This window comes from Eurosta solidaginis, chromosome 5 (assembly GCF_040869045.1).
Source record: "Eurosta solidaginis isolate ZX-2024a chromosome 5, ASM4086904v1, whole genome shotgun sequence".
NCBI lineage: Eukaryota > Metazoa > Arthropoda > Insecta > Diptera > Tephritidae > Eurosta > Eurosta solidaginis.
The window spans coordinates 157,302,916-157,326,981 of NC_090323.1; the positions used below are offsets into that span (position 1 = coordinate 157,302,916).

At 39.5% G+C, this 24,066-nt stretch overlaps 1 protein-coding gene across 4 annotated transcripts in view; it reads left to right on the forward strand.

Moving 5' to 3' along the window:
* Positions 1-23,251, forward strand: part of Egfrap (EGFR adaptor protein) — a 146,057-nt gene extending 122,806 nt beyond the window's left edge. For 3 of the 4 annotated variants that reach the window (XM_067792189.1, XM_067792190.1, XM_067792191.1), the window contains exons 4-8: positions 4,753-4,915; positions 4,988-5,120; positions 15,185-15,470; positions 15,538-15,818; positions 15,917-23,251. In XM_067792189.1, coding sequence (XP_067648290.1) covers positions 4,818-4,915; positions 4,988-5,120; positions 15,185-15,470; positions 15,538-15,818; positions 15,917-16,144 — 1,026 coding nt within the window. In that variant the 5' untranslated portion in view covers positions 4,753-4,817 and the 3' untranslated portion in view covers positions 16,145-23,251. The remainder of the gene's footprint in view (positions 1-4,752; positions 4,916-4,987; positions 5,121-15,184; positions 15,471-15,537; positions 15,819-15,916) is intronic. The other variant, XM_067792193.1, reaches the window with a different exon arrangement.
* The last annotated feature ends 815 nt before the right edge of the window (positions 23,252-24,066 follow it).

Genomic DNA, 24,066 nt, shown 5'->3' on the forward strand with positions numbered 1-24,066 from the left:
GGTAGTAGCGGTTCAACCAAGACATTTTGAACACACAATAAAACATGCTTTCACAAAGTTTTAAACTTAACTTGAATACGCTTGAATTTTATTAATTTCTAATCAACGAAATACAGGTGTAGGCTACCAATATCATGTTGTTAATACAATTAAATTCAACTGAGTTTTATAAGTCACACATACATAATCAGATCAACCAAATATATTCTAGATATAGTACTTACCTTGATTAAGCTACAAAGTAAACTTTTAAGTTAATAGGAAAAAATGTTATTATTTACAGCGAAATGAAAAGAACATTCTATAAGGCAAAAAAACATCGTAAAGCACTTGCTAAAATATATGTTGTGTTTGATAAGTAATAGCTGTTCGTATTTGCTTGGAAGTGGTAATTAACTATCGATCATTTAAGTATGTGTTATCGATAGGAAATGCAAAATTTCTGCATTATTAAACTTGAAAATTGAATAAAACGCCGCTAGCGCATCCAAATCGCCCACTGTGAGGCGTCGAGAATCCTGTTTGCTGATATGATATGAATCATATGGAAGCCTTTTGCTTCTGCCTCAATTCCCTGGGGGGAATCTTTTCAAGTTTCACCTTAATTTTAACACCATCGCAACGTTGGCGATGGGTTCAGTTTTCTCAACCGTTGTGCCTCAGGTTGGGTTCCAAATTCGGCAGCTTGTGGGTGCGTTCCTTTCACCGCAGAACACTTCCAGTTGGTATCCCTCATCTGCTTAAGACTTTTGCTCGTCAAGCTGGTCTTTCCCTCCAGGTATTTGGCTTATTAGCGGCGTGGGCTTCATTGTCGATTCCCTACCGCAACAAAACATTTGGTGTCAGTTTAAAGTCTAGTCCAGAGGCAGGAATCTAGGCTGATTTTACTTTTAAGCATTGTAGGCTTTCGTTGATCACATACCAATACGTTAACTATAGATTAAAGCAAAAGGTAAGGGAACGGTCGCCTACGGGAGAGTCTCATGTCATTGAAAATGAAGCTCCAACCCCCGCAAAATATGGTAAAAGATAAGTACGTTAGGGTTCATATGCTCAAACTCTAAAGAAGGGTTTAGCCAATCAGGCGCGTCTTCATTTTGCCATCAAACCACAACTGGTAACTCCAAGGTAACTAAAATCGTTCACCAATAGGTACTCCCAATGAAGTAGCGGCATCCGTCTTTACTAGGAAGTAGTATTTTCTGGAAACTATTTCAGTACCAGTACCAAACTCTGACTCAACTGTGACCGGTTTGACTTTACGGCGCATAATTTTCTAGAACATTGTACCTTGCCTTATTTCCTCTCCGGGTAGATGTTCACAGGACCAATGTGAAGAAAATTCAAGAGATTGATTGTGAGTATAACTGCAAATTATACTGGGCGACTTTATTTAATAAAAGTCTACAAAAATCAAATCTCAAGCCTTTAAACTAGCAAAGTAAATCATTAGCGAAAACTTGATCAATAAAAAAGTCAGGCATGAATACTTTTCTATTGTTATTGTTAATGTTGCAAATGGACTAACTTTGGAAATCAGCTACATTGATAGTTATTGAGCAACAGCATAACCAGCTGCGGGTTCAGGCGACCGACTACTACTCTCATGTCGAACATGTGTAACTGTAATTGGGTATCATATTTCATATATCACGTTCATAATAATCAAAGACCCATAATAAACTCATAATACATTGCAGACACATTAAAGCATAGCATACGCAAATGCAGCCTAATGAAAGCTTATCCTATGCCTACATAAAAGTCAATGATGTGTAAACAATATCTGCAACAAAGGAACTAAAAACTAAGCACAATTAAGGATATTATAGTTTGCAGTAGAACGTAATGAAATTCAAAGCCAAGCCAGTAACCACAAATTTTTAAAGCCTAATATGTTTTTGTGATAGGGGAAGTCGGTGTATTTTTGGACACAATTTCAGATTCCAGCTATACAAATTTGTCATAACAATAGGCGAACTGGAGGTCAATAAATAGCTCACAAAGACTGAATTTGTCATATCCCTGTACGTTATCACTAACTGGTGATATAAATTGCTAGTTCAGAGCTAGACCTAAAGTGGGAAGTAAGTACTAGTTCGTTAGTAAGTACGTTAGGTTAGGTTGAACTGGCCGGTCCATGTGCACCTCACGTGGACTGAATGAGTCCGTAGTGTTACCAGATGTTTATTTAACGACCACACTGAAAACCCATATCAAAAACCACGACCTATGTTATAAAATAACTCTGTGCTCTTGGCAAATACTAGAAGCTTTCTGGGACTTATGCCACATGCTTCTTCTAAATTTGACAGCAGTATCACTCCTAATAGCTGGAGTCTTAACCTGGCAAGCGCAGGGCACGAACACAGAACGCGCACTTCCCACATCTGCTATCACTGGCCAAGCCTAATTTAAAGGCATGTGACGCCAGAAGGCAGTGTCCAGTCAGAATACCCGCCATGAGTATACAATCCTCTCTTTTTAATGATAGAAGCAACTTTACACAGATGGTTCCAAAGTCGTGGAAGGATTAGGGTCTGCGGTATACTGTGCCCAGCCAGAAATAAACAGATCATACAAGCTGCCAGATCACTGTAGCGTTTTCCAAGCGGAAATATTAGCCGTAACCAAAGCAGCAGAACGACTGTAAGAGAATAGCTTAAACTACAGCCATGTTAACTTTTATATTGACAGCCAAGCAGCACTTAATACAATAATCTCGCATAGCACAGAATCAAAAAGTGTGTTAGAGTTGTAAGCAATCCCTGGAAAGAATCGGGACGGGGAAAGCATAGATCTATGTATTTGGCTCCCAGGGCATATGGGAATAGATGGGAATGAAAAAGCAGGTGAACTAGCAAAAAAGGATGCATCCCATGAAGCTTGCTCCGTAGACGTCCCGATTAGACTGTTTAAGAGAAGGCGAAAAGAGCACATGATCGACCAAGCAGGTTCAAGCACGGGACTGTTAAGTGTCGAAAATTATGTGTAGGTCTTACAACCTTAGACTAACAAAGTTCCTTCTATCATCAAAAAAAGAGGACTGTAGACTCATTACGGGTATTCTGACTAGAGTTTCCACCTTCTGGCGTCACATGCCCTTAGTTTAGGCTTGGTCAGTAATTGCAGATGTAGGAAGTGTGGGTTGGAGGCGGAAACGATCGAGCACATTTTGTGCTCATGCCCTGCGCTTGCCAGGCTAATACTCCAGCTATTAGGAGTGCTACAGCTGTCAGATCTAGAAGCAGCAAGTGGCATAAGTCCTAGAAAGCTTCAAGTATTTGCCAAGAGGACGGTGGTATTTTATAACATAGGTCCTGGTTTTTCATATGGTGTTTCAGTTTGGTCGTTAAATAAACTTCTGGTAACACTACGGACTCATTCAGTTTATGTGAGGTCCTCATGGACCGGCCAGTTCAACTTAACCTAACCTTGGTCGAAGGCTTGTTCAAATGTTCTTTGGCAAATCAAAGTATCTTTTTTATTTAATAGTAGCATTGCTTTGACATATGATAGATACGAATAAAATATGCAAAGAAGGCAATTGGAATAAGTTTACAACAACTAGATCATGACGTGGCGTAATGCGTTTGTATCACTGCCACCATCAGACGAGTGCGGGCTCGAATCCCACTCCCGAGAGAAAAGGCTTTGAAGAGATTCATAATCGAAACAGCTTTCGCCTTTCCCGCCCTGATGTCACGTTGCTTAAGTTTTTTCCAAATAAATTGAAAATTAAAACTTGCCCCAAATAAATGTTTACATACACTTAAAAAAGCAATGAGGACAATCCCCGCTTAATGCATATGAAGTATCTTTTGTACATGCGTTTTAGTCAACAAAGAAAACTTGGACTGTGGGCGCCTGGGTCGTGCTCACGCAAACGCCGACCAACAGTCGGAACTCTTTAAGATACTTTTGAGGCATCTTTAATCTCAGTAGCAGTCGCAAATGGAAACTGCTTTGAGTATCTGACGACGGACTTAACTTCTCTTACCGATATTTCTGGCTTTCTTCTACGCTTTTTGACACACACGATATCTTGAAGCCAACTTGGTAGTCTAATGTATTTCACAGTGGATACCGAAAACCTGTTGTGATATAAAAAAACTTAACCACTTTAATGAAATGAGTCATAAGCACTACTCAGATTTTGGTCGAAAGTTTACGTGTGATATTTGTTACCTATGTTTAAAAATCTGAAGATGTGAAACTATAATTTTATTTGATTTATAAGAACCACCCTTATATACATACTTAACAAGGAACTTTACATGCATTGGCCGAATTACGTTAGTGCCACTTAAATTAAGTGAAAACCTTGGCAAGCCCAAAAATTACCCACACCAAGCACGGCAAGAATTTTATGGTTACGCACATTCATACTGACCAAAACTAAGGGTTATCATGCACTAGAACAGTGGCCATACATATTTACAAATACATTGAAAGGACTTAGTTTGCTGTTTTGCTGAGGAACCCCTTTTTTGTTGTTTCTTTCTTAATTTGCATAGGTACTTATACCAGCGTTGCTTCAAGTTATTAAAGCATTTACTTCTTAAGAGAGTTCAAAAAGCTTGGCGTAACCAAAACACGATAAAAATAAAGGTATGCCGCCCGCGCTTTTTTACCTTTAAACGCCCTTGAAGATGCTTAGTTTAAATATTTTTCAAAATAACAGATTAATTGTTTGCTTAAAGTGCTTAATAACTTTTACTTAATTCATACTCCTTTTTTCTTTTGTTGCAGTTATACGACATCCTGAAATAGAATAACTTGCAAAAAAAAGGCAAAGTAAAATCGCCTCATTCAAAATGCAGGACATACGTTTGCGCGTTGAGCAGCCCATGTCGCGTGTTTCACCCACGCAAGGTCGCAGTCCCATACATTTACTGCCACAAATAACCTTAAGGTAAAATTGGCAGAAACTTCATTTTCCTATCCTTATACTATATGAAACCTAATGTAATTTTCTAAAACACAGCTGCAATGAACCACCATTAAATGCTCACCTACAACCCAGTCAACATCCAGTGCAGCGCTCACCCAGCTCTGAAGAGGATAACTCACCGACAGAAATGAATAACTGCCGACGTATGGCTGATAAGCCACCTTTGGTGAGTAAAGTTAATTTTTTTGAATCAGCATTGAATAACTCCAAATGCTCAATATAAAAGGGGATCTTGGTCAAGCCATGTTCCTCCGTTCGTCTATATGCACGAAAACTTTAGAATATCACATTGAAATTTCTTTTATCTGAATTGGCATTGTAACTTCCGGCGCAGCACGAATTTGACGTAAAGCCATCGAATTCCACAAACCAAAAAACATGCAATTCTTGTGTTTGTTTGTGAGGGGTTCCGCCATGCCGACTTCTATCACGGAGACGCCTCAACCGATTTGGAAGACACTCTAGCTGGATGTTGCCACCAAGCATGCCTTTGCAAGGTTGCCACCTATTTCAAATCAGAAAAATTTTATAATATACGCTTATAGGAATATTAAAGAAAGGTATTTTATTCCGTATTTCGTATTTAAATATATTTTGTATGAAATTATGTAAAAAGAAATAGGCTGGTGCTTAGAAAGTTTTAAGAAGGCTGCCACCTATTTGAAACTTTAAATAAATGGTGAGATATGCCAAAAGGGGAATCAAACGAAATATATTTCACTTCGGTTTTTTCATAGCGATATGTATCAGTCTAAGCTTGGTTGTCTTGCGGGGATGCCACCTAATCTTTTATTTTGTCATTTTGCATATCGCCTGGGCTCTCTCGAAAACAATTGAATGCATTTGGATGAAATTCCGTTTGTTCCGCGGCACACGATTTTGAGTTGATAGCGCCTTTAAGCTGGAATTGGGCTCAAATGAACGATACGATGAAAAAGTATAGACCTAATGATTAAGGGGAAGGTGATGCAGTGAGCGTGGGATTATTATTTCCGAAGTTGCTTCATTTGCCACTATCATTATTTCTCTGTGAGAGAGACTCGGCGAAGTCTGTCGATGCGAACTTCGGTGTTTTTTCTCTCATAAGTATATGTGATGGAATATTTATCATGGCTTGATATATCTCGGAGAGAAAAGTAAATGCGGGTCACTGGAATTTCGTCATACAAAAACATGTGATAAGTTCTTTGAAAATTAATGTTTAAAGGTTGGCAAAGTGACATCTTATACGCTGTGCTATATTTGAAGGTGGAACCCCGGGATGTGGCAGAAAGGCTGAGCAAAACTCTTAATGTAATAAAAAGGAAATCGAAAGCCAAATCATATTATTGCGGTAATTTTGCTAATATAATATGTGGCCAGTGGTACTTAATAAAAAGTGCGGGTCCAGATGGCGAGTTAATCCCCACAGAGTCGCCTTTCGCCTGACCGTTTGGGTAGGAGGTGGGATGGAGAGATGGCCTCGTCGAATTTAGAATAATTTTCAGTTGCACTCCGCAGCATATTCCGTCAGGTTTCTTCAAAATTTGAAAAGATCCCAACATAAGGAATCAAACGGTGTGACCCTGATTTTTGATACAATGTGGAAACATCTAGCAAAGCTCCCTTGCCGGGCCATGACTCGCCACACAAAAGTACCGATTAAATTAAATATGCCACAACTTTCCCCAACTTCCAATCAGGTAGGCTCATTTCAGAAGATTGGCATACTTACATTTACAAATACATATGTATATAACTCTGATATCACTTAAAATGCAAATTATTCCAACTTTTACGGTGCTGTAGTGCGGGCAAAGAATGTCAGAAATTTAACACTGCCAGCCATAAACTTTTCTTATAGTTTTTCACATTCAATTACACGACAGAGCCAGGTATGTGTATGAATTTACTGAGATGATCGTAGTGATGTATGGCTTAGCATATTTTAAGAGCCGATTTTGAGTCCTGCATAGATCTTTATCCGGAAACTCGCAGCATTGCGCTGTTTGTCCTTCCCCAACATTCCCGTAATTATTACTACATCTTAATATCATATTATATTTGTTGTGCTTAGGACCTCTTTTCCAGAGGCATATTAAAAACTAGCTATGCCTGGGAACATTTGCCCAAGCGTTAGTAAAACGCACTGTCCGCCTTCTTGTTAATTTAGAGTGCGTGCCGTGCGGGGTGTGCTTTAGAGTGCTGACCATGTTTAACGGATAAAGATAATCGACATAAATCAGCTCCTCTTCTACAGATATCCACTTTCGACAACCATCTGCTGATGTGGGCTGCTACAATCTATTAGTGCCACAGTCAGGTACTGTTGCACTTCCCCGATCTTCCTGCTCTGCAGCTTCCCTGAAAGTTTTGTCATCACAACTACCATGGCTCACGGTGCAGGGACTAGGGCGCTTTCCCTCATGATTGCCATCTCCCAATTTCTGTCTCTTCTTCTTTCCCAGGTTTCTGCCTCCTCAATCCGTTTGCAGAATAGCAGGGATACAAGGGGTTGATAAGCGCAAAACAAAGTTTTATAGTTTCAAAGCTTCCGCAACCCAAGTGTCAACCCCACAGAAGCGAGGGGAATCCTGTTACAAATATATATATATATCATACACACATTTAGCAGGCGAGGCTCTGGCGACCCCAAGTTCCTCATGGAACTAGGGGATGGGGAGGACGGGATGGCCTAGAAGGTTTAATGTGGTCATATTAATCATTCCCGAGATGGTCGGGCTAGTACCTTAATGGTGCTTTGTTACCGGAACGTACTGGATCTATATCCGGCAAAGGACCGTCAACATCGATAACACTCCCAAAGCCTTCGGAGAATGTCTTTATCGCTAATACAACAACAACAGCATTGCTCGCATTCAATTTCTTGTCAGTGTATTGCCTTCGACCTTCGGTTTTAACTGTTGTCTCACGTGCCCATGACAAACGCTCTTTCTTCGATCAGTTGGGTCTACTACGGCTCCCAAATTGAATACCATTCTCAATGCTGCAATGTATTGCGAGATGGCTCTCCTCTTTGTATCGTTTCCGTTCCAGTTATATTTATTGCAGAGCCCAGGGATATCACACTTCTCTCGAGCTATCGCTTAGAACTGTCTCTTTTTCCGCGCATACGACGCCATTCTCTATCTCCCGCTCCCTTTCTCTCTCATCATAGCTATTGTGGTTACATTTGTTCAGGTTAATCATGCTGTTTCCTAACAAGGCGGTCCCAGCGGTCTGCTAGTAGATATGCGGAAATATAATAGTCCGTCTTTGCAGCGTCCCTTGCCGTGGTTACTTTGGCAGTTCTTTAACATCCCACAGCCATCCTATAAATCGGAATGGCGCAGATGCAGGTTCCGAGACCACTCAGTCAGATAGTCGAACGCTATGAAGGTAGCACATCGACGACAAGGATCTTTACCGGTTCACCCAATACAGTTTCTTGGCTTTGTACACCACTAGTTGCTAGAGAAACTACTAACTTTATGACACACATAAATCTCAGCGATAAAAAACTTACTAAATTCGGAATCAAAACCAAACGATAAACTATGCTGCCAAAACAAAAGGCTAGAAATCTAAGTTAGTAGAATTAAATTTCACGCCTGTAAATGACATGCAGTCGAGAAAAAGGCATCACCACGAAAACGTAGTTGTACTTATATGGGCATATAAAACAAACAAAAACAAAATGCATTGTGGCGGAAAATTGTGAAAGTATGGAGTACAGTGAATCTAGAGAACAATAAGGATGTGAGTTTCAATTGGAATGCGAATGGCATTGTGCCGCCTTTTTCTTGTTGCAATTCTACCTACATACAGATTGTACTTGAGTTTTATGGAGTGAGCTGTCGGCACAGACTTAGGCGCGCTTAAGTTGGTTAACGTAAAACCTCATGTTGAGTTGAAAATAAAAGAAAAGTTGGTCACTTTTTTCGTTGGTAGATGGTGGGGTGATGTGCATTTAGAAAAGCTTTGTGTGAGCGCCTATTGGCTTGCAACGCCATCACCAGCAAACATGCGATATTAAAGATCCAATTTCCGTTTATACAGATAAAGTTAAATTTAAAGTTAAAAGGGCTACGGTAGCCACTGCAACTTTAGACTGAACAAGCGGACCAACAAAAGCAGAATGTATCTAATATCTTTATAAATGTGTCAAATCATAAATAAGGGTGGAGTTAGAAATTCTTTGTTGAAAAATCGGATAGGTGAAATGAACAACATCAGGTGGCGCTATCAAGTTCGTTGCGTATACGTGCTTCTCGCGGGAGGCTTCGCTTCCCGCCAAGAGCTAATCAAGCGCGGGCATATTCGGAGATCGAGTCAGCTTCCCTCGATGAGATTACTCGACTTTATAGTAAAAAGATGGCAAACTATTAGACCTACAGTCTTTTGGGTGCAGATGACTGATTCTTACCGCTTTTGGTATGAAGACTAACTCTGTTTTCACGTTCATAGATCCTCAAAATATCCATATACTCATTCAGCACTCCTCGATTTATGCAACTTTTGCAGGCTTAAACAATTACGGTTCTTTTTCCCGCTTTATTGTGACCACCGCTAGCCCTTCTGTTTTAGGCTAGATAGCGTACAAAATTGGTGTTTCCCTACCATGTCTGCAGGTCTACAGCTTTAAACTTGCTTTTTGCCCTTCTAAATCCGCGCGTGCCTATTCCAAAAGTTTTCCTCTAGATGAGAGCCATGTGCCACACTGCTTCGCAACTTCGTTCATCTTCTTCTCTTTGAAAGCCGGAGTATCAGTATAAGCTCCCTTTATTATCAACGAGTAAGTTTGGGTCTGATCGTTACCTCCATTTAGCTTAATTACGTTTTCGTCTTTTCTTCCCATGCCATTATTTCCCTCCGCTTTCTACATTGCAGCTTTTGTGGTAGGTACATGGCTTTTCAGTGCTTAGACTTACTTCTTCGCTCTGCTTTCCAAAGGTGTGGTTCCTGCCATTCCCGTTAGCTTGCCTCGTATTTCCGGGACTTTCGCGTATCGCTTCCACTTCTACATATTAAAAAAAGCTTGATAGGCTTAGTCGATCGCTGCCTCTTCTTCCCACTTGGGACTTCTTCTTCCTCGATACGGTTGCAACAGTGGAGACTGCTTGTACAAAGCCTTTGGCAGTGAACTGTCTTCGACATTCTTCCAATATCTCACGGGTCCACGTAAAATGCTCGCTTTCGCTCTAGATTCGATCGACGACTGCAACCAAGCACTGCACAATTCTTACTGCTGCCAGGCATTGTGCCAAGATTCTCTTGAACTCCCTATAGTAGGTTCACATTCTATTTTAAGTTCTTTGGACGGGCTGGCAGACCGCTCCTTTGCCAAGCGCAGTGACTGCACACTTTCCTCGCTATCCGCAATCATTGCTGATAGCGATTTCCTTTTTTATGGCTTGCGACGCTTCTCATCTTTCCTTTGTTCTAAAGTTTTTGAGTTCCTCCTGGTCGTACAAACACCTGCCCGACAAGGTCGGCTGGGCGGTATTATATAAAGTGTAGGGATAAAAAACCGGCCGCCACAGCAAACTTACAAAGATGTAATAAAAATCTGCAAAAGACAGAAGGCCGAAAGGATCTCTGGAGGTGACAATAAAAAAGCAAACGAGCAATGAAATAGGCTATGTATGTCCTTTCAAAAAGTCCAACTAATCAACAAGCTGACGGAACTAAGCGTCATTTAGCAACGAAATCTGATAAGTTCTAACGAACACGAGCCTTCCCGGCTGCGTCGCAGAGCCTCTAACAACTGACAACCTCCAGTTAACTTTCACCCCTCAGAAGGTTTAATGCGCCATCAAATCCTTCAACCCATTTAAATTTAGTTCGATAGCGCAACCCTTTCAAAGGGCTGCCAGCGCAATTTATAGCCCAATTATCAATTTCACCTACCCGTTGCGAATCGTCTTTGTTTAGCAGGCGACGATCTGGCGAATCCAAGTTTCAGCGTGATTTTATTACCACGATGCTCGATCTAGTACGTACGGATAAATATCTATAAAAGGAATATCCACATCGATATAGCAGTTCGACTGAATGCAGTTCTGCTCTAGAGCCGTATAAAAGATTGTTTCGCCAACATACGTCGCCCAGATTATGCTGCTCCGATCCTTTCTTCAGATAAATCGCAGAGTGGCAAAAATTATACGTTATCTCTACGGTAGACACAGAAGTCAAGGCTACAAATTGAAAAGCAATGTGAACTATGGCATCTTCTCAAAGGATGTTGTTAGTGCTTTTATAGCAATAAAGACACTCCTCGAACGCTTTGGAGAGTTTTATCGATGTTTATAACTTCCCAAAGGATCTTAAGCTCTCCTTAAAGTTGCTAGCCGAACTGGTGTCTCTATACGTAACAGCAGTGATGTGGGGCACAGTTGACAGTGAGGTATCTGGAAACTGTGATGCCGAGCTAGCTAGGAGTGCTACTTAGTAGGCTGAGCTACCCCAGCTGAGTGACTGACTCATCTATATTTTCACCGAGAAAGCCAATGCTTGATGGACACTGTTACCCACAAGGGAGGTGTTCAGACAAGCTTTTCATAGCATAAATATTTCCCTGTCCGAAAATTTAAAAAATGTCCGGTTTCTACCTCTACTACTATATCTAACTCCACCTTTGCCTCTACCCCTTCATCAACCTATACCTAGATCTTCACCACTATCCCAAAATCTGCCTCCTTAGTCCCTCTATCACAATTTTAATCCCACCTTTACATGCATATCTTGCTCTTTCTTCAGCTCTATTTTCACTTCTGTTTCTATATCTATTTCTACCCTACCGTCGCTCACCTCCGCAAACCAAGTATTTGCTGACCGTTTTATCCCTAAAACCTTTGGGCTTTATTAAAGTAACAAGATAAGACTAGAATTACAATAGTTCCATATCTTTGCCAGGGCCTATGGGAATAGACGGGAATGAAAAAGCCGGTGAACTAGCTAAAAAGGGCGCATCCCTTGAAGCTTGCTCCGTAGACGCCCCAATTAGACTGGGCGAGATTAAGCGAAGGCGAGAGGTGCACATGATCGACCAAGCGGGAAAGGCATGGGTTCCAGCGCGGGGCTGTAGTGTCGAAGATTATATGTAAATCTTACAACCTTAGACTAACAAAGTTGCTTATATCATTAAAAAGAGAGGACTGTATACTTATGACGGGTATTCTGACTGGACACTGGCTTCTGGCGTTACATGTCTTTAAATTAGGCTTGGTCAGTGATAGCAGATTTAGGAAGTGCGGGTTGGAGAAGGAAATGATCGAGCACGTTTTGTGCTCGTACCCTGCGTTTGCCAGGCTAAGACTCCAGCTATTAGGAGTGATACAGCTGTCAGATCTAGAAGCAGCAAGTGGCTCAAGTCCTAGGAAGTATTTCTAGTATTTGCCAAGAGGACGGAGTTATTTTATAACATAGGTCCTGGTTTTTGATTGGGGTTTTCAGTTTGGTCGTTAAAACAAACTTCTGGTAACACCACGGACTCATTCAGTCTATGTGACGTCCTCATGGACCGGCCAGTTCAACCTAACCTAACCTTGCTATATGCAAATCCTATTGCGAACTTCAAGAGGTTTAACTGCTTTACTTTACCCAAACTCAAAAGCTAACGTAAAATTCAATGAATTCACCTGCCAAATTGGAAAAGTTTTTGGCGTGTCAAGTTCGCGGTTAACGCAAACGCAGAAAACTTTAACATGAAATGAATCTATTGCGTGCGTATTTCTTCTTTCTTTAATTCTCTTGGATTTACGAACTTACTCTGTGAATGAAATGCAGAAATTAATGCAACATTTGAAATTTTTCGAAATTTGTTTGGTTTTCGATTTTGATTGTTTGTAAAAGTTTTGTGGTTTGAGGTGATGGAGTCCTCTATATGTTTGTGTAGGAATCCAAATGTGCATGCGTGCCTCTGATTGTGATAGTTTTTGTGTAGTTAAGCCTATGGAATTTAATATAAATGTATTTGAATTACAGTGAGGACTTCATAGTGATTGAAACTGATTGTGTTTTAAAAACTTACATACATATTTACATTCTAATGAGCTTAAGTGATCTTCCTGTCTGTTCCTGAAAACGTGAACTCCTGAACAGCTAATCAAACGCAAGGCAAATACCACCTCTTTCAAAGCGGGCGAAATTCGTCTGCCCTATTATTGACTAATAGGGTCTACATACTGCGCGTCTCATTCGCGAGTCGGCTATGTACGTGTTGACTCGGAATCAAAATCAAACTCGCCTTGATTTTCGCGACTCATTCAGAGTCATGTCTATGTGACTAATACAAAAATATTTTCACTAGGACATCGAAACTTACTTTTGACTTTGACTCAATGTGTGTAGACCCCTTTAAGGCTTATCTTTCCCTGTTTGTTGTCATTCTAAACCACTCCTTCTATTATATCATTACTGGGGATAGGTACAATCAATTAGTAGATTCTGGCTAAGCAAAACCGAGGCTAGAACATCTATATCTTGATGTTAGAAGATCTCTAGATGTCTTAGCTGTCGCTGCAACCCAGTAATATCCCAAATAACTACGATCGACTTGATATTAGATAATTTCGATTCTTGGTTGGATAATGATAGTGAGTGCCGTCGTGGAGTGCACATTCGTCTTGCCTAATACTTTCTTCAAAAACTATTTCTCTTGCCATACGAACTTAAGTAGGAGCGCCTCGTTTATATCTATTTAAGAAACCATTACTGTTAATCTCTTTAGCAAATTCATTCCCTCCATGATATCCGTCTTTACCAAGTTAGCTTCTAAGCCTTTAAGGCTGCCTGGCTGTTTGAAACTATACACTCCTGCAACATCTCAGCTGCCCGCTTTGTAGCAAAGGTCATTTATATCAGTATGTGCAGACTGCACAATTCCGGCGACATCCTAAGTTTCCATGTCTCCCACGAAAGCTGACCAAGTCAGGAACTGTGGTAATGTAGTCCGTATCACTTCAATTTTCACAGATCAGCACTGGAAACTAAATGTTAAGAAGGGAAGTGCCATATATTCGGAGGGCCTGAGCTCAAATTTGGAATGAATGAAATGAATAGATATATCTTCTTCCAAGCGAAACTTAGAGATGATTTTCTTACGTTTTCAGGCTATACCATGGCTGTAAAGAAACTCATTGAGGTGGGCTGTTAGGACTGTAACAGCATGCCTCTTTATCATGCATCATGCTTTTCTAAACCCTGCTTTTTACGGAAAGATCAATTACGAGTTAGAGGGTTTTATGGTTAGAGGACAGGCTGGTGAAGCCTTTGGAAGGGACGTGAAAGATCTTTCCAGCCTTTGGTAAGAAAGTGACTTTGATCGTATTCTAAGACCTGGAAACATAACCCAGCCTCAGACAAGTTACGTTAATAGCAGCCAGCTAGCGGCAGGAAATCTCCATAGGTATCTGCAGTTGCTAGACCTGGTTATTGGCTAATTTTTTTTTTTCTTTTTTGGCGTTGACACCATGATACCCACGCCAAGGCCATAGTTAGTTCAGTGAGCTGGTAGCGTTGCTTGCGCTATTCAGTCGATTGATATATGTGTGTCTGATTCGAGTTTTGTGCTATTAGCGCTACTGGCGATACTGGGTTGATGATGGTTAAACAGTCGTAAGTGGAGTAAGTTGAAGTGTTGCGAGCTCAAAAGAAATTTATACTAGTCCAGTGTGATTGGCGCCATATTGCGTGACAGATTCGCGAAATAGTGCGTCCGACGCCGGAGAGACCTATGTTAGTTTTTCTTTTCGCAAATGGGGTTGGAGCGTGTCAAAGCTTGCAATCGCCGAGAGAGAAGCAGATTTCATTTCAACTGGGTCGTCCGAAAACTGAGTGTACATTAGAAGTCAAAGGGACTCCTCACCAGGTATCACTCAGCTTCAATTCCGACCTCTGATTAACCTGCTCAAATGAAGCGAAATTCGTCGAGATCTTCCTGAGGCTCGTGACCTCGATAACACCGTTCCACGTTTCCGCATACACTTTCGAAGAAGGCCTGCTGGGTTACCCTAATCGCATAATTTAAACCACTAAATGCCGCCTAGTAAAGTTTCCAGGCAGAGGGTAGCTTACTCGTTATTAAATATTAAAAGTGTCACAACTTTGTCGTACCATAGTATGTTTTTGACTTATACTTTGCGCACATCATACCACTGTGACAGACCTTGAGTGATTAGTGTGACAAGATCTTAATCCTTTTGCACAACGCCCTTCTAAATGACGATATGTTTTCTTCTTTAATTTCAGGTAAAACGCTTCACAATGGGTATGGGTCTGCTGCGTGGCACCGAAGATAGTCGTCCACTTGTGCACACCGCCTCATCCTCGCTCAATTCAGGTTCGTCGCAAACTATATCCGATGGCTATGTGAACGAGGCAATATGTGAACCAGAAAAAATGATTACAAAGAAATTTGGCGACTCTTGTCGACAATCTTTGACAGCATTATCCTCTATGGAAGGAGCGCATATGTACACGCAAGAACATCCTGAATTTAGCTATAAAAAAAAATATCTACGTGAAACGTGTAGTGGTAAGTGAGATAATTTCTAATATCCAAAAGCCTTCAAAAAAATTACTGCATTATTTAATTCACACAGCAAACTCCAGTCCAAAAATGTTTGCACCAAACGCGCCAATCCGCCTTGATAGTCTCAGTTTGGTCGAACAACGTGAGCTGAAGGGAGCCGCATGGTTTCAAGCTGGCATACCACGTGAGATCTCATTGGAAGTGCTATCGCGTCAAAGTCCTGGCGCGTTTTTGGTACGTCAAAGTAGCACAAAGCCTGGCTGTTTTGCATTATCCTTACGCGTGCCACCGCCCGCGCCAAAAGTGGCACACTACCTGATATTACGTACACCGCGTGGCTATAAAATCAAGGTAGGTTACATTACACTGTAATTCGATACGGTGTTACCAAAAAAGTGGGTAGGAAAAAAATTAATTCGGCCAATTTTTTGTTGTGCTTACTTTTACAGGGCTTCACCAAGGAATTTTCCTCGTTACGCGCACTTATCACACATCACTCTGTGATGCCAGAGCTATTGCCTGTCCCACTGACATTACCACGTCCCCCAAATATCGGAGGTGGAGCGCCAGGTAGTCGACATGGTTCACGTGGTAGTGAATTGGATGGCTGTGATGATTTTGATACTTATGGTTCATTAAATGATTTTCGTAAAATGATGGCCGATTTGAATGTATGACTTTGGAATGGTACACGAATTGAGCGAATGCGTATGAGAGAAACCGATAAACGTAATGGAGCAGTAATTGAGGCAGCGGCAGCAGCAGCGAGCCAAGAGATGGAAGAAAATCAGGAGAGATCTATGCCTAGAAGTTGACAAAGAATTGGCTGTTTACGCATGTGTTGGTGTGAAAAAATTTATTAAACGAAACGTAGAGAAATTATTGATGGAATACGCAATTTTTCACGAAAGCAGATGACAAAAATTTAACTTGAGCTAAAGGTAATTTTCATTTGATGATATTAGGAGCTTGTGAGGTCTCCCTCTCATGTTGTCAGTCAGCTAAGCAAGATCATAGCAGCGACGTCATCAAAAAAGGGAGAGCTATTGGGATTTACGTAAGACTGCTGATAAGTTCATAATTTTGGAAAAAGTTTCTTGAAGGTATCGTTAAACGCAATATTAGTAACATTCGAAACTGGCCGATGATTTTATTTCCACATTCGTCTGGATGTTTCGTGTAGCACATTCGCGAATACTCCTCAGATGTATTGACGTCTTCTCATTTTGGGACAACGTTGTCGTTGTGGTCGTGGCACTATTTATTTTCTAGTCGTAGGAGCTGCGTATTGACATGAGACACTTGCTAACATTCGGTAGAACTGTGACGCATCGTGACAACATATTTGTGATCCCTAATGGAAAAAACTTTGCTAATGTGATGAGATGACATTTTAAATCATTAAGACTTGAGTCTCTTACTTACAAATCAGCACTGTCCACAAAAAAACTCCCGAAGTGTTTGTATGATGCCGTAGCTTATGGTAACACAAGCTGAATATATTATGAATATTGACGGAAGAGGTTTATTCAATGAACCTAAAGGAAAAGCTATCAGTTTAACCACAGTCCGGAAACAGACTGCACATGTGTTAAGGAAGCCATCAGCAAGAAAGAAAGCTAAAAACAGAACCATGACGAGGGAGTCTTGCTCCTTTTCGGAAATCAAAAATATACACGAGAAAGCTTGAGTGTGAAGAGCAAGTTTTGGCAAAATCTTCTCCAACAAACGGAAGAATGAAAGCGGCGACTAGGTACCTGATCCAGAAAGCGATACGATTTTGGAAATATATCTGTCCGCATGGCTCAAGATTGTTCTTTGTTCAATTCACAAGGAAGATCCTGCAAACTGTGCCAACTATCACGGAATCAGCTTTCCTTGTATCGCATATAAAGTCTTTTTCAAGCAGACACTTCTTCGCCGGTTTCAAAGCAATATTTTATAGCATATATGCCCCTATTTCCGATTTTCAGAAAAACCTAATACGACATCGCAAAAAGATGTTGAGCAACACACAGCTCAGGAAGAATTGGTTAGAACCACAGAGCCGTCGAGCACTAAACAATGTTTCAGTATGTTTACCCTCTTACTACAGTTTCTGTTACCGCAAACTCCACTTACTCCAAACTGGAAGTAGACGCGGAAGAGGAAACCTTGACAAGCCTGCTGTCAGTGCCACTGTTGGAATCCATAATTTCGAAATAGTAAAGACTTAATTTGTTTGGGAACCAGCATTAACACGAACAAAACACGTCAGTCTTGAAATCCGGAGAAAAATTACTCTTGCCAATAAATGCTACTTTGGACTAGCTAGACAATGGACAAGTAAAGTCCTCTCTCGGATGTGTATGTGGCTTTCGAAACTTGCTTTCACGAACCTGAAACCTTTCACACGGATTTGAACCGGCCATTTGGGCCAGCTTTTGACATTTACAAACAAAAATTTCGGGATTTGATTTAAATCGCATCATCGAACTAAATGTCTCTTGTCTCAGTCATTACAATATTTGATACAATAAGGGGGTATCTATAACTATAACAAAAATGGTAATAAGCTCATCTACCAGAGAACTATCAGCACGACGAACCACAGTTATACCTGAAACCAACAGCATCAGCAGTAAAAACAAAAAACAAAAAAACCGAACCAACAAAAGCATCGACAACAACTAACTAGCTATAAACCAACAACACACTCAACAATTGCAATTAAGGTTCTAGTTACACCAATGACATTGGCAATGGCAATGACAGTGATAGCGGCAAATGATATGCCACAAAACGACATACATATATGTACATATGTCTCTGCATCTTCGAAAGGTACACCAACATCATCAACAACCTGAAACGCAAGGCAACAGTTGCAAAAACAAGATGATATCAACACACCGAAAGAGTTCAAGTGCTGCTTAATTAATTAACATTGACAACTGATACCGGCACACGCACAAAGGCGCAGTCACAAGGGCATCAACAGATACAGATGCAGAGATCACAGTGATAGCGACATACGTATTTACATACATAGCCACAAAAAAAAAAAAAAAAAAAAAAATGCAAGCATACAAAAGTCAAAGCAACATGCACCCACTCATGCGTTGATTATTTAACTGGTTGTAGGTATCCTTCTCGGCACTCTCTCCTTCCTCTTTGCATTTAGATTCATCTCTTCTGAGTAGTTGAAATTTAAGCAAATGCATCAGGTTACAAGAATTTCATACGTACATACATACATCCCTTTATAAAACAAACAAGCTGCTCATGTAAACAGGCAATCACGCACGTAAATCAACATTGGAGAAATAAGATATACATATGTATGTATGTATATTATATGACTGATTGTGACTAGATATCGTGGTTTTGTTGATTAAGCTTAGTAATTATTTTTATTGGAAAACTAATTCTATGGACATTACATATATGGATAGCGACATGTTTGCATTGTTTGTACAGCAGCGAGCAGAAAAAAAGCAGTGGCATTTTTTATTTTAGGAAAACTATTTCGGTGAAATTTGTAACTGTGCAAACTAAACCCAAACCGCTTTCGAAAAAATTCAAAAATTCTAAAAAAAATTTGCTGGAAATCCGGGCCCGTATCGTGTTTTACGATCACGGATCTAAAACCATTTTCGCTTAAACGATAGATATGAAACGGTCAATCTTGTCGTAAAACTGATAGTACATTATGAATCTAGTAAGGACTAGGAGTTAGTATTTCACGTATTACCTAAATCCCAGTCACCATTTAAGTGCTATGGCGAATTAAAAAATCGAATTCAATCACAGATATTGTTGTTGTTGTTGCAGCGATAAGGACACTCCCCGAAGGCCTTGGGGAGTGTTATCGATGTTGATGGTCCCTTTGCCGGATGCAGATCCGGTACGTTCCGGTACCAAGCCCGACCATCTCGGGAACGATTTGTTATAACCACATGCGACCTTCTTGGCCATACCGCCCTCCCACCCCCTAGATCCATGAGGAGTTCGGGGTCGCCAGAGCCTCGGCTGTTAATGAAACAGGATTCGCCACGGATAAGTGAGGTTGACAATTGGGTTTGGAGAAGCTATATATTGCGCTGGCAACCTGAAGGGATTGCGCTACACAACACCTTGGTATTTTAGTCGCCTCTTACGACAGGCATACCTACCGCGGGTATATGACCCCCTAACACACTGGGGGCCGAACTCAATTTGGAGTTTGATTAAATTTTTGAGTATGCTGGTTTTAGCATATGTAATCAATTTTAGTCTGTCAAGGTGCAAGTTATAGGTCTCAAAATTCGTATTGATTTTTGACGATTTTTTTCCCGAAAGGGGTTTCAGATTTTCTTCGCATGGAAGAAAATATAAAACACCCTTCGGAAAAAAAATGTTCACAAATTAAAAGGAATTTTGAAAAACATATAATTTGCACTTTGTTAGACTAAAATTTATCGAGCTACAAAACTGCCTACTTACACAATTAACTTCAGAAAACTCTAAATAAAAAGTTCGAAATTCGTTTGAAATTTTTCGAACACGTTTTTGAGAATGGTTTCCAGAGCTTTAAGTACAAAATACATTGAAGTTTTTTTTTCTTAAATTATCACAAATAATTCTTAAAATATCGAAAATAAAAAGCATTTAATTAAAAATTTTATAAAAATGGTCACTGCTATTTGCGTCTTCGCTGCTGTATGTAGGAAATTACACACATATATGAAAAAATTTAGTACATAAAGTAAAATATTGGACTTTTTTTTCTGAAAGCTTTCCAAAAATAAGCACGTTTTGTATAGATGTTTGCGGTATGTAAAAGTCCGAACACATAAGATTTACGATGCAACATCGTGCGTTTACAGACTACTAGATTGAATGCGTTTACATGGCGAGCGGTAAAAAGGCTATTTGGCGCTCTCCATACAAAGACAGGCAATCTACTCACCTGTAAGCACATGATGCTGCATCAAGAACTGTATGTGTTGCGACCTTAAGTAAGTATGCAGCATTTGATAGTTCTATACGACAGCATAACACTCTAAATACACTCCCAAAAACATAGCGAGGGGTGTCAGATGCTAGAATCGCGAATCCGAAAACGGAAAACAAAAGTTTTGAGTCGTTCATATGATATTGATATGAACCCGGGTCCATCCGAAACCGGGGGTATGATCCATAGTATTTTGCGCAGAACACCTCCCTGCGCTGGCGGCCTTCGGCACGCTATAAAAAATTACCCTGGCCGGTACACCAATGGGGTGGGATCAAAATTAAATCCGTGCAAAATGCCTTTGTATACAAGATTATTTTCTGTGTACAACAACATTACTACAACCACATGAAAATTTGCAATTTCTTTTGCAAATATCTCTTTACAGACGAAAAATTGCTTACTTCCGTTTTCGGATTCGCGAATCTGAGTCCAAAACGCGTTTTCTGACATTCCTCCCAATATTTTTGGATGTGTATTAAGAGTGTCACGCTGTCTCAGTATTTGTATAAAATAACAAAATTACTTAAACATTTATTAGAAGTGCTAAGTAATGAAATTATTGGCAGCCAAAAATATGTATGTGCTTTAATTCAAATTAAATAACATACATAATCGTAAAGCAACATGGGTTTAATCGTGTATTATGTAATCGCCGAAAGGAGCGTGAAGTCTGTACCATATTCAAGTTGCGTTATAAGATTGACTTTGTGGCAAGATTATGGCGCAACTTAATTATAGAATCAGGTGTGCTTACTTAGGCCCACTTGCAAAACGACAATTTTTCGTTTTAACTCAGAGTTAACCTGACATGAGGGGTTAAACTCATACATTATTGACAAATTTTTTAAATTAGCTCGGCGTTAAAAAGATAACTTGCCGCTCTGCAAGTGGTCCTTATGTTACAAGAATCTGCTTACTTTTGTTAGCAAGGTGGGGTTTTAGAAATATCTTGAAGCCTGCTTGAGTAATACTTGAATAGTATTTATGTAATAATTTAATACCTATCATTGGCTTAGGCTCGGTTTTTTTAAGTGCAGGTTCAAATTAAAATTTTAGTTGACTAGAGTAAACTTTGGTCTATTGCATACAGTTTTTAGCCTCATCACCTTTTAAGCGACCAAAGTGGCAGGGTTACACTCTAGTCTACTTCAACTTTAGTATAAACTTGCACTGAAAAGCTGGGACTTGCGAGTGTAAACGTCCCATTTATGTCAAACGTTTTATTTTTCAAGTGATCGATTCGTGAGGACCTCACATCGACTAAATGAGTTCATAGTGTTAAGTAAAATAAAAAACAAGTAAGGACGGGACTGTCTTCGGCTATGCCGAAGACTTCATACCTTTCATGAATGGGGCTGAACAATAATCTTATCCCGTTCGTAATCTCCAAATAGTAGGATGTATAAGATAAGAATTATATAGTGAACAGATGTAGATACCTAAACGGTTTTTAAAATAAATATAAAATAAAAAATGGCAAAAAACCCCTTATCTGAACGATCGGTTGTTTGGGATATATATTATATATAGCTCCGATCGAAATGATTTTTACAGGAAATCTTCTATGATATATTAGAATATATGTCACCAAGTTTGACGTTTTTATATTGGAAACTAAGGGAGAAATGGCCAAAAATCTTTCTATCTGAACGATCGGTTGTATGGGATATATATTATATATAGCTCCGATCGAAATGATTTTTTCATGAAATCTTCTATGATATATTAGAATAAATATCACCAAGTGTAACGTTTTTATATCGGAAATTAAGGGAGAAATTGCCAAAAATCTTTCTATCTGAACGATCGGTTGTATGGGATATATACTAGATATAGCTCCGATCAAAGTGATTTTTTCAGAAAATCTTCCATGATATATTAAAATATATATTACCCAGTTTCACGTTTATACTTTCTAAATTGCGGCAGGAATGACCAAAATCGTCTTATCTGAACGATCAGTTGTATGGGAGATATATGTTATAGTGGTCCAATCCTACGGTATCCGACAAATGTCTAATATAATACAAAAATACATCCTTATGCCAAATTTCATTGAGATATCTCAAAATTTGAGGGACTAGTTTGCGTTCAAACAGACAGACGGACGGACAGACTGACGGACAGACGGACGGACAGACGGACGTGGCTATATCAACTCAGTTCGTCGCCCTAATCAATTCGGTATACTTAATGGTGAGTCTAATCTTCTATATTTCTCAACGTTACAAACATCGGACCAAAGTTAATATACCATTTCATGTTCATGAAAGGTATAATAAAAGTAAAACTGGAAAATACTGATTCAACTCTGCAAGAAAGTAACATCATCATTTGGCTATAAGCAAACTGCAACAACTTTATGTTGAGTTTAGTTACTTTCTACAGTTTTATTCAATATGATTAACATTTAAACCATTTTTTTGCCTGGTATACACTCCAAGCCAATATATGTGACGCGGCCTATGAAAAGGTGCCTTATGACTCAAAAAAGAAATTGCGAGAAACAGCTGTTAACAGCTGTTTTTTTACTCATAAGTCACCTTTTCATAGGCAGGGTCACAGATATTATGCAAATATGAAACATATTTTATGAAGTTTATATTTTATGTAATGTAGTGTAATACTATAGCGCGATTATATACAAACGTACTAATATATTAGTTAAAAAATTATTGAAATAAATCTTATTGTATATTATTAAACTATAAATATATATATAAATACATATGTTTGTGTGAATGTATATAGATACATGTCTATATAAAATATGTAGCTAGAAAAAAAATATGAAAAATGTATTAAATTAAACAATTTGAATAAACATTAAAAAAAAATTAAATACTGTTATTTAAATTATTGAGTGTTAGACTATGAAGAAAATGAGCTAAATAATCAATAGCAGTTATAAAGAAACCGTCACGCAGCGCCGGAAAGTATGCTTAAAAAAGATAACAAACCCCTCAGTAACAAGGAAATCTTACTCATACGTCCAGTAAGAATGACACAATTTCCTAAAAAAGATGTTCGAAAACTGTTTTTTTTTTTCTAAATAAGACCACAAATACGACCAGATCTTAGTTTTATATTGTAACGAATTTACTGCAAATCCTCTTATTTGCAACCTTCTGCTAAGTTTGAATCACTAAACTGTTTAATCGCTGCTAGCCTCTCCAAATGAACCACCCTTCTATTTCGTGGTTTCCCAATTGTTTATATGCGGTACATGACATCACTGATCTTCTTCACAACTTTTTGCGGGCCTTCCCAACTGCACCGAAATTTGGATGGAACACCTTTACGCCGGTGAGGGTTGTATAACAGTACCAAATCTCCCTCCAAGAAACCTTCCGAATTATTGTTCTCGTCGTACCTGCGTTTCATCTTACTACTCATTATCCTTGATCGTTCCCTCGCACTCTGTTGTTTGGCCAATGAACTTGTTTGTAGAGCTTGCTCTTGACGGATTGGCTTCACATACTCAGTATCGTTCCGACGTTTCCCAACAAAAGTGCGCGCTGGCTTGAAACCACCCTTGCATTCTTTCTGGAAATTTCTTTCAGTCGTTTTACTGCGTCCATTAGGTTTTGTCAATGCTAGTGTTTCTCTCTTAGTTACTTT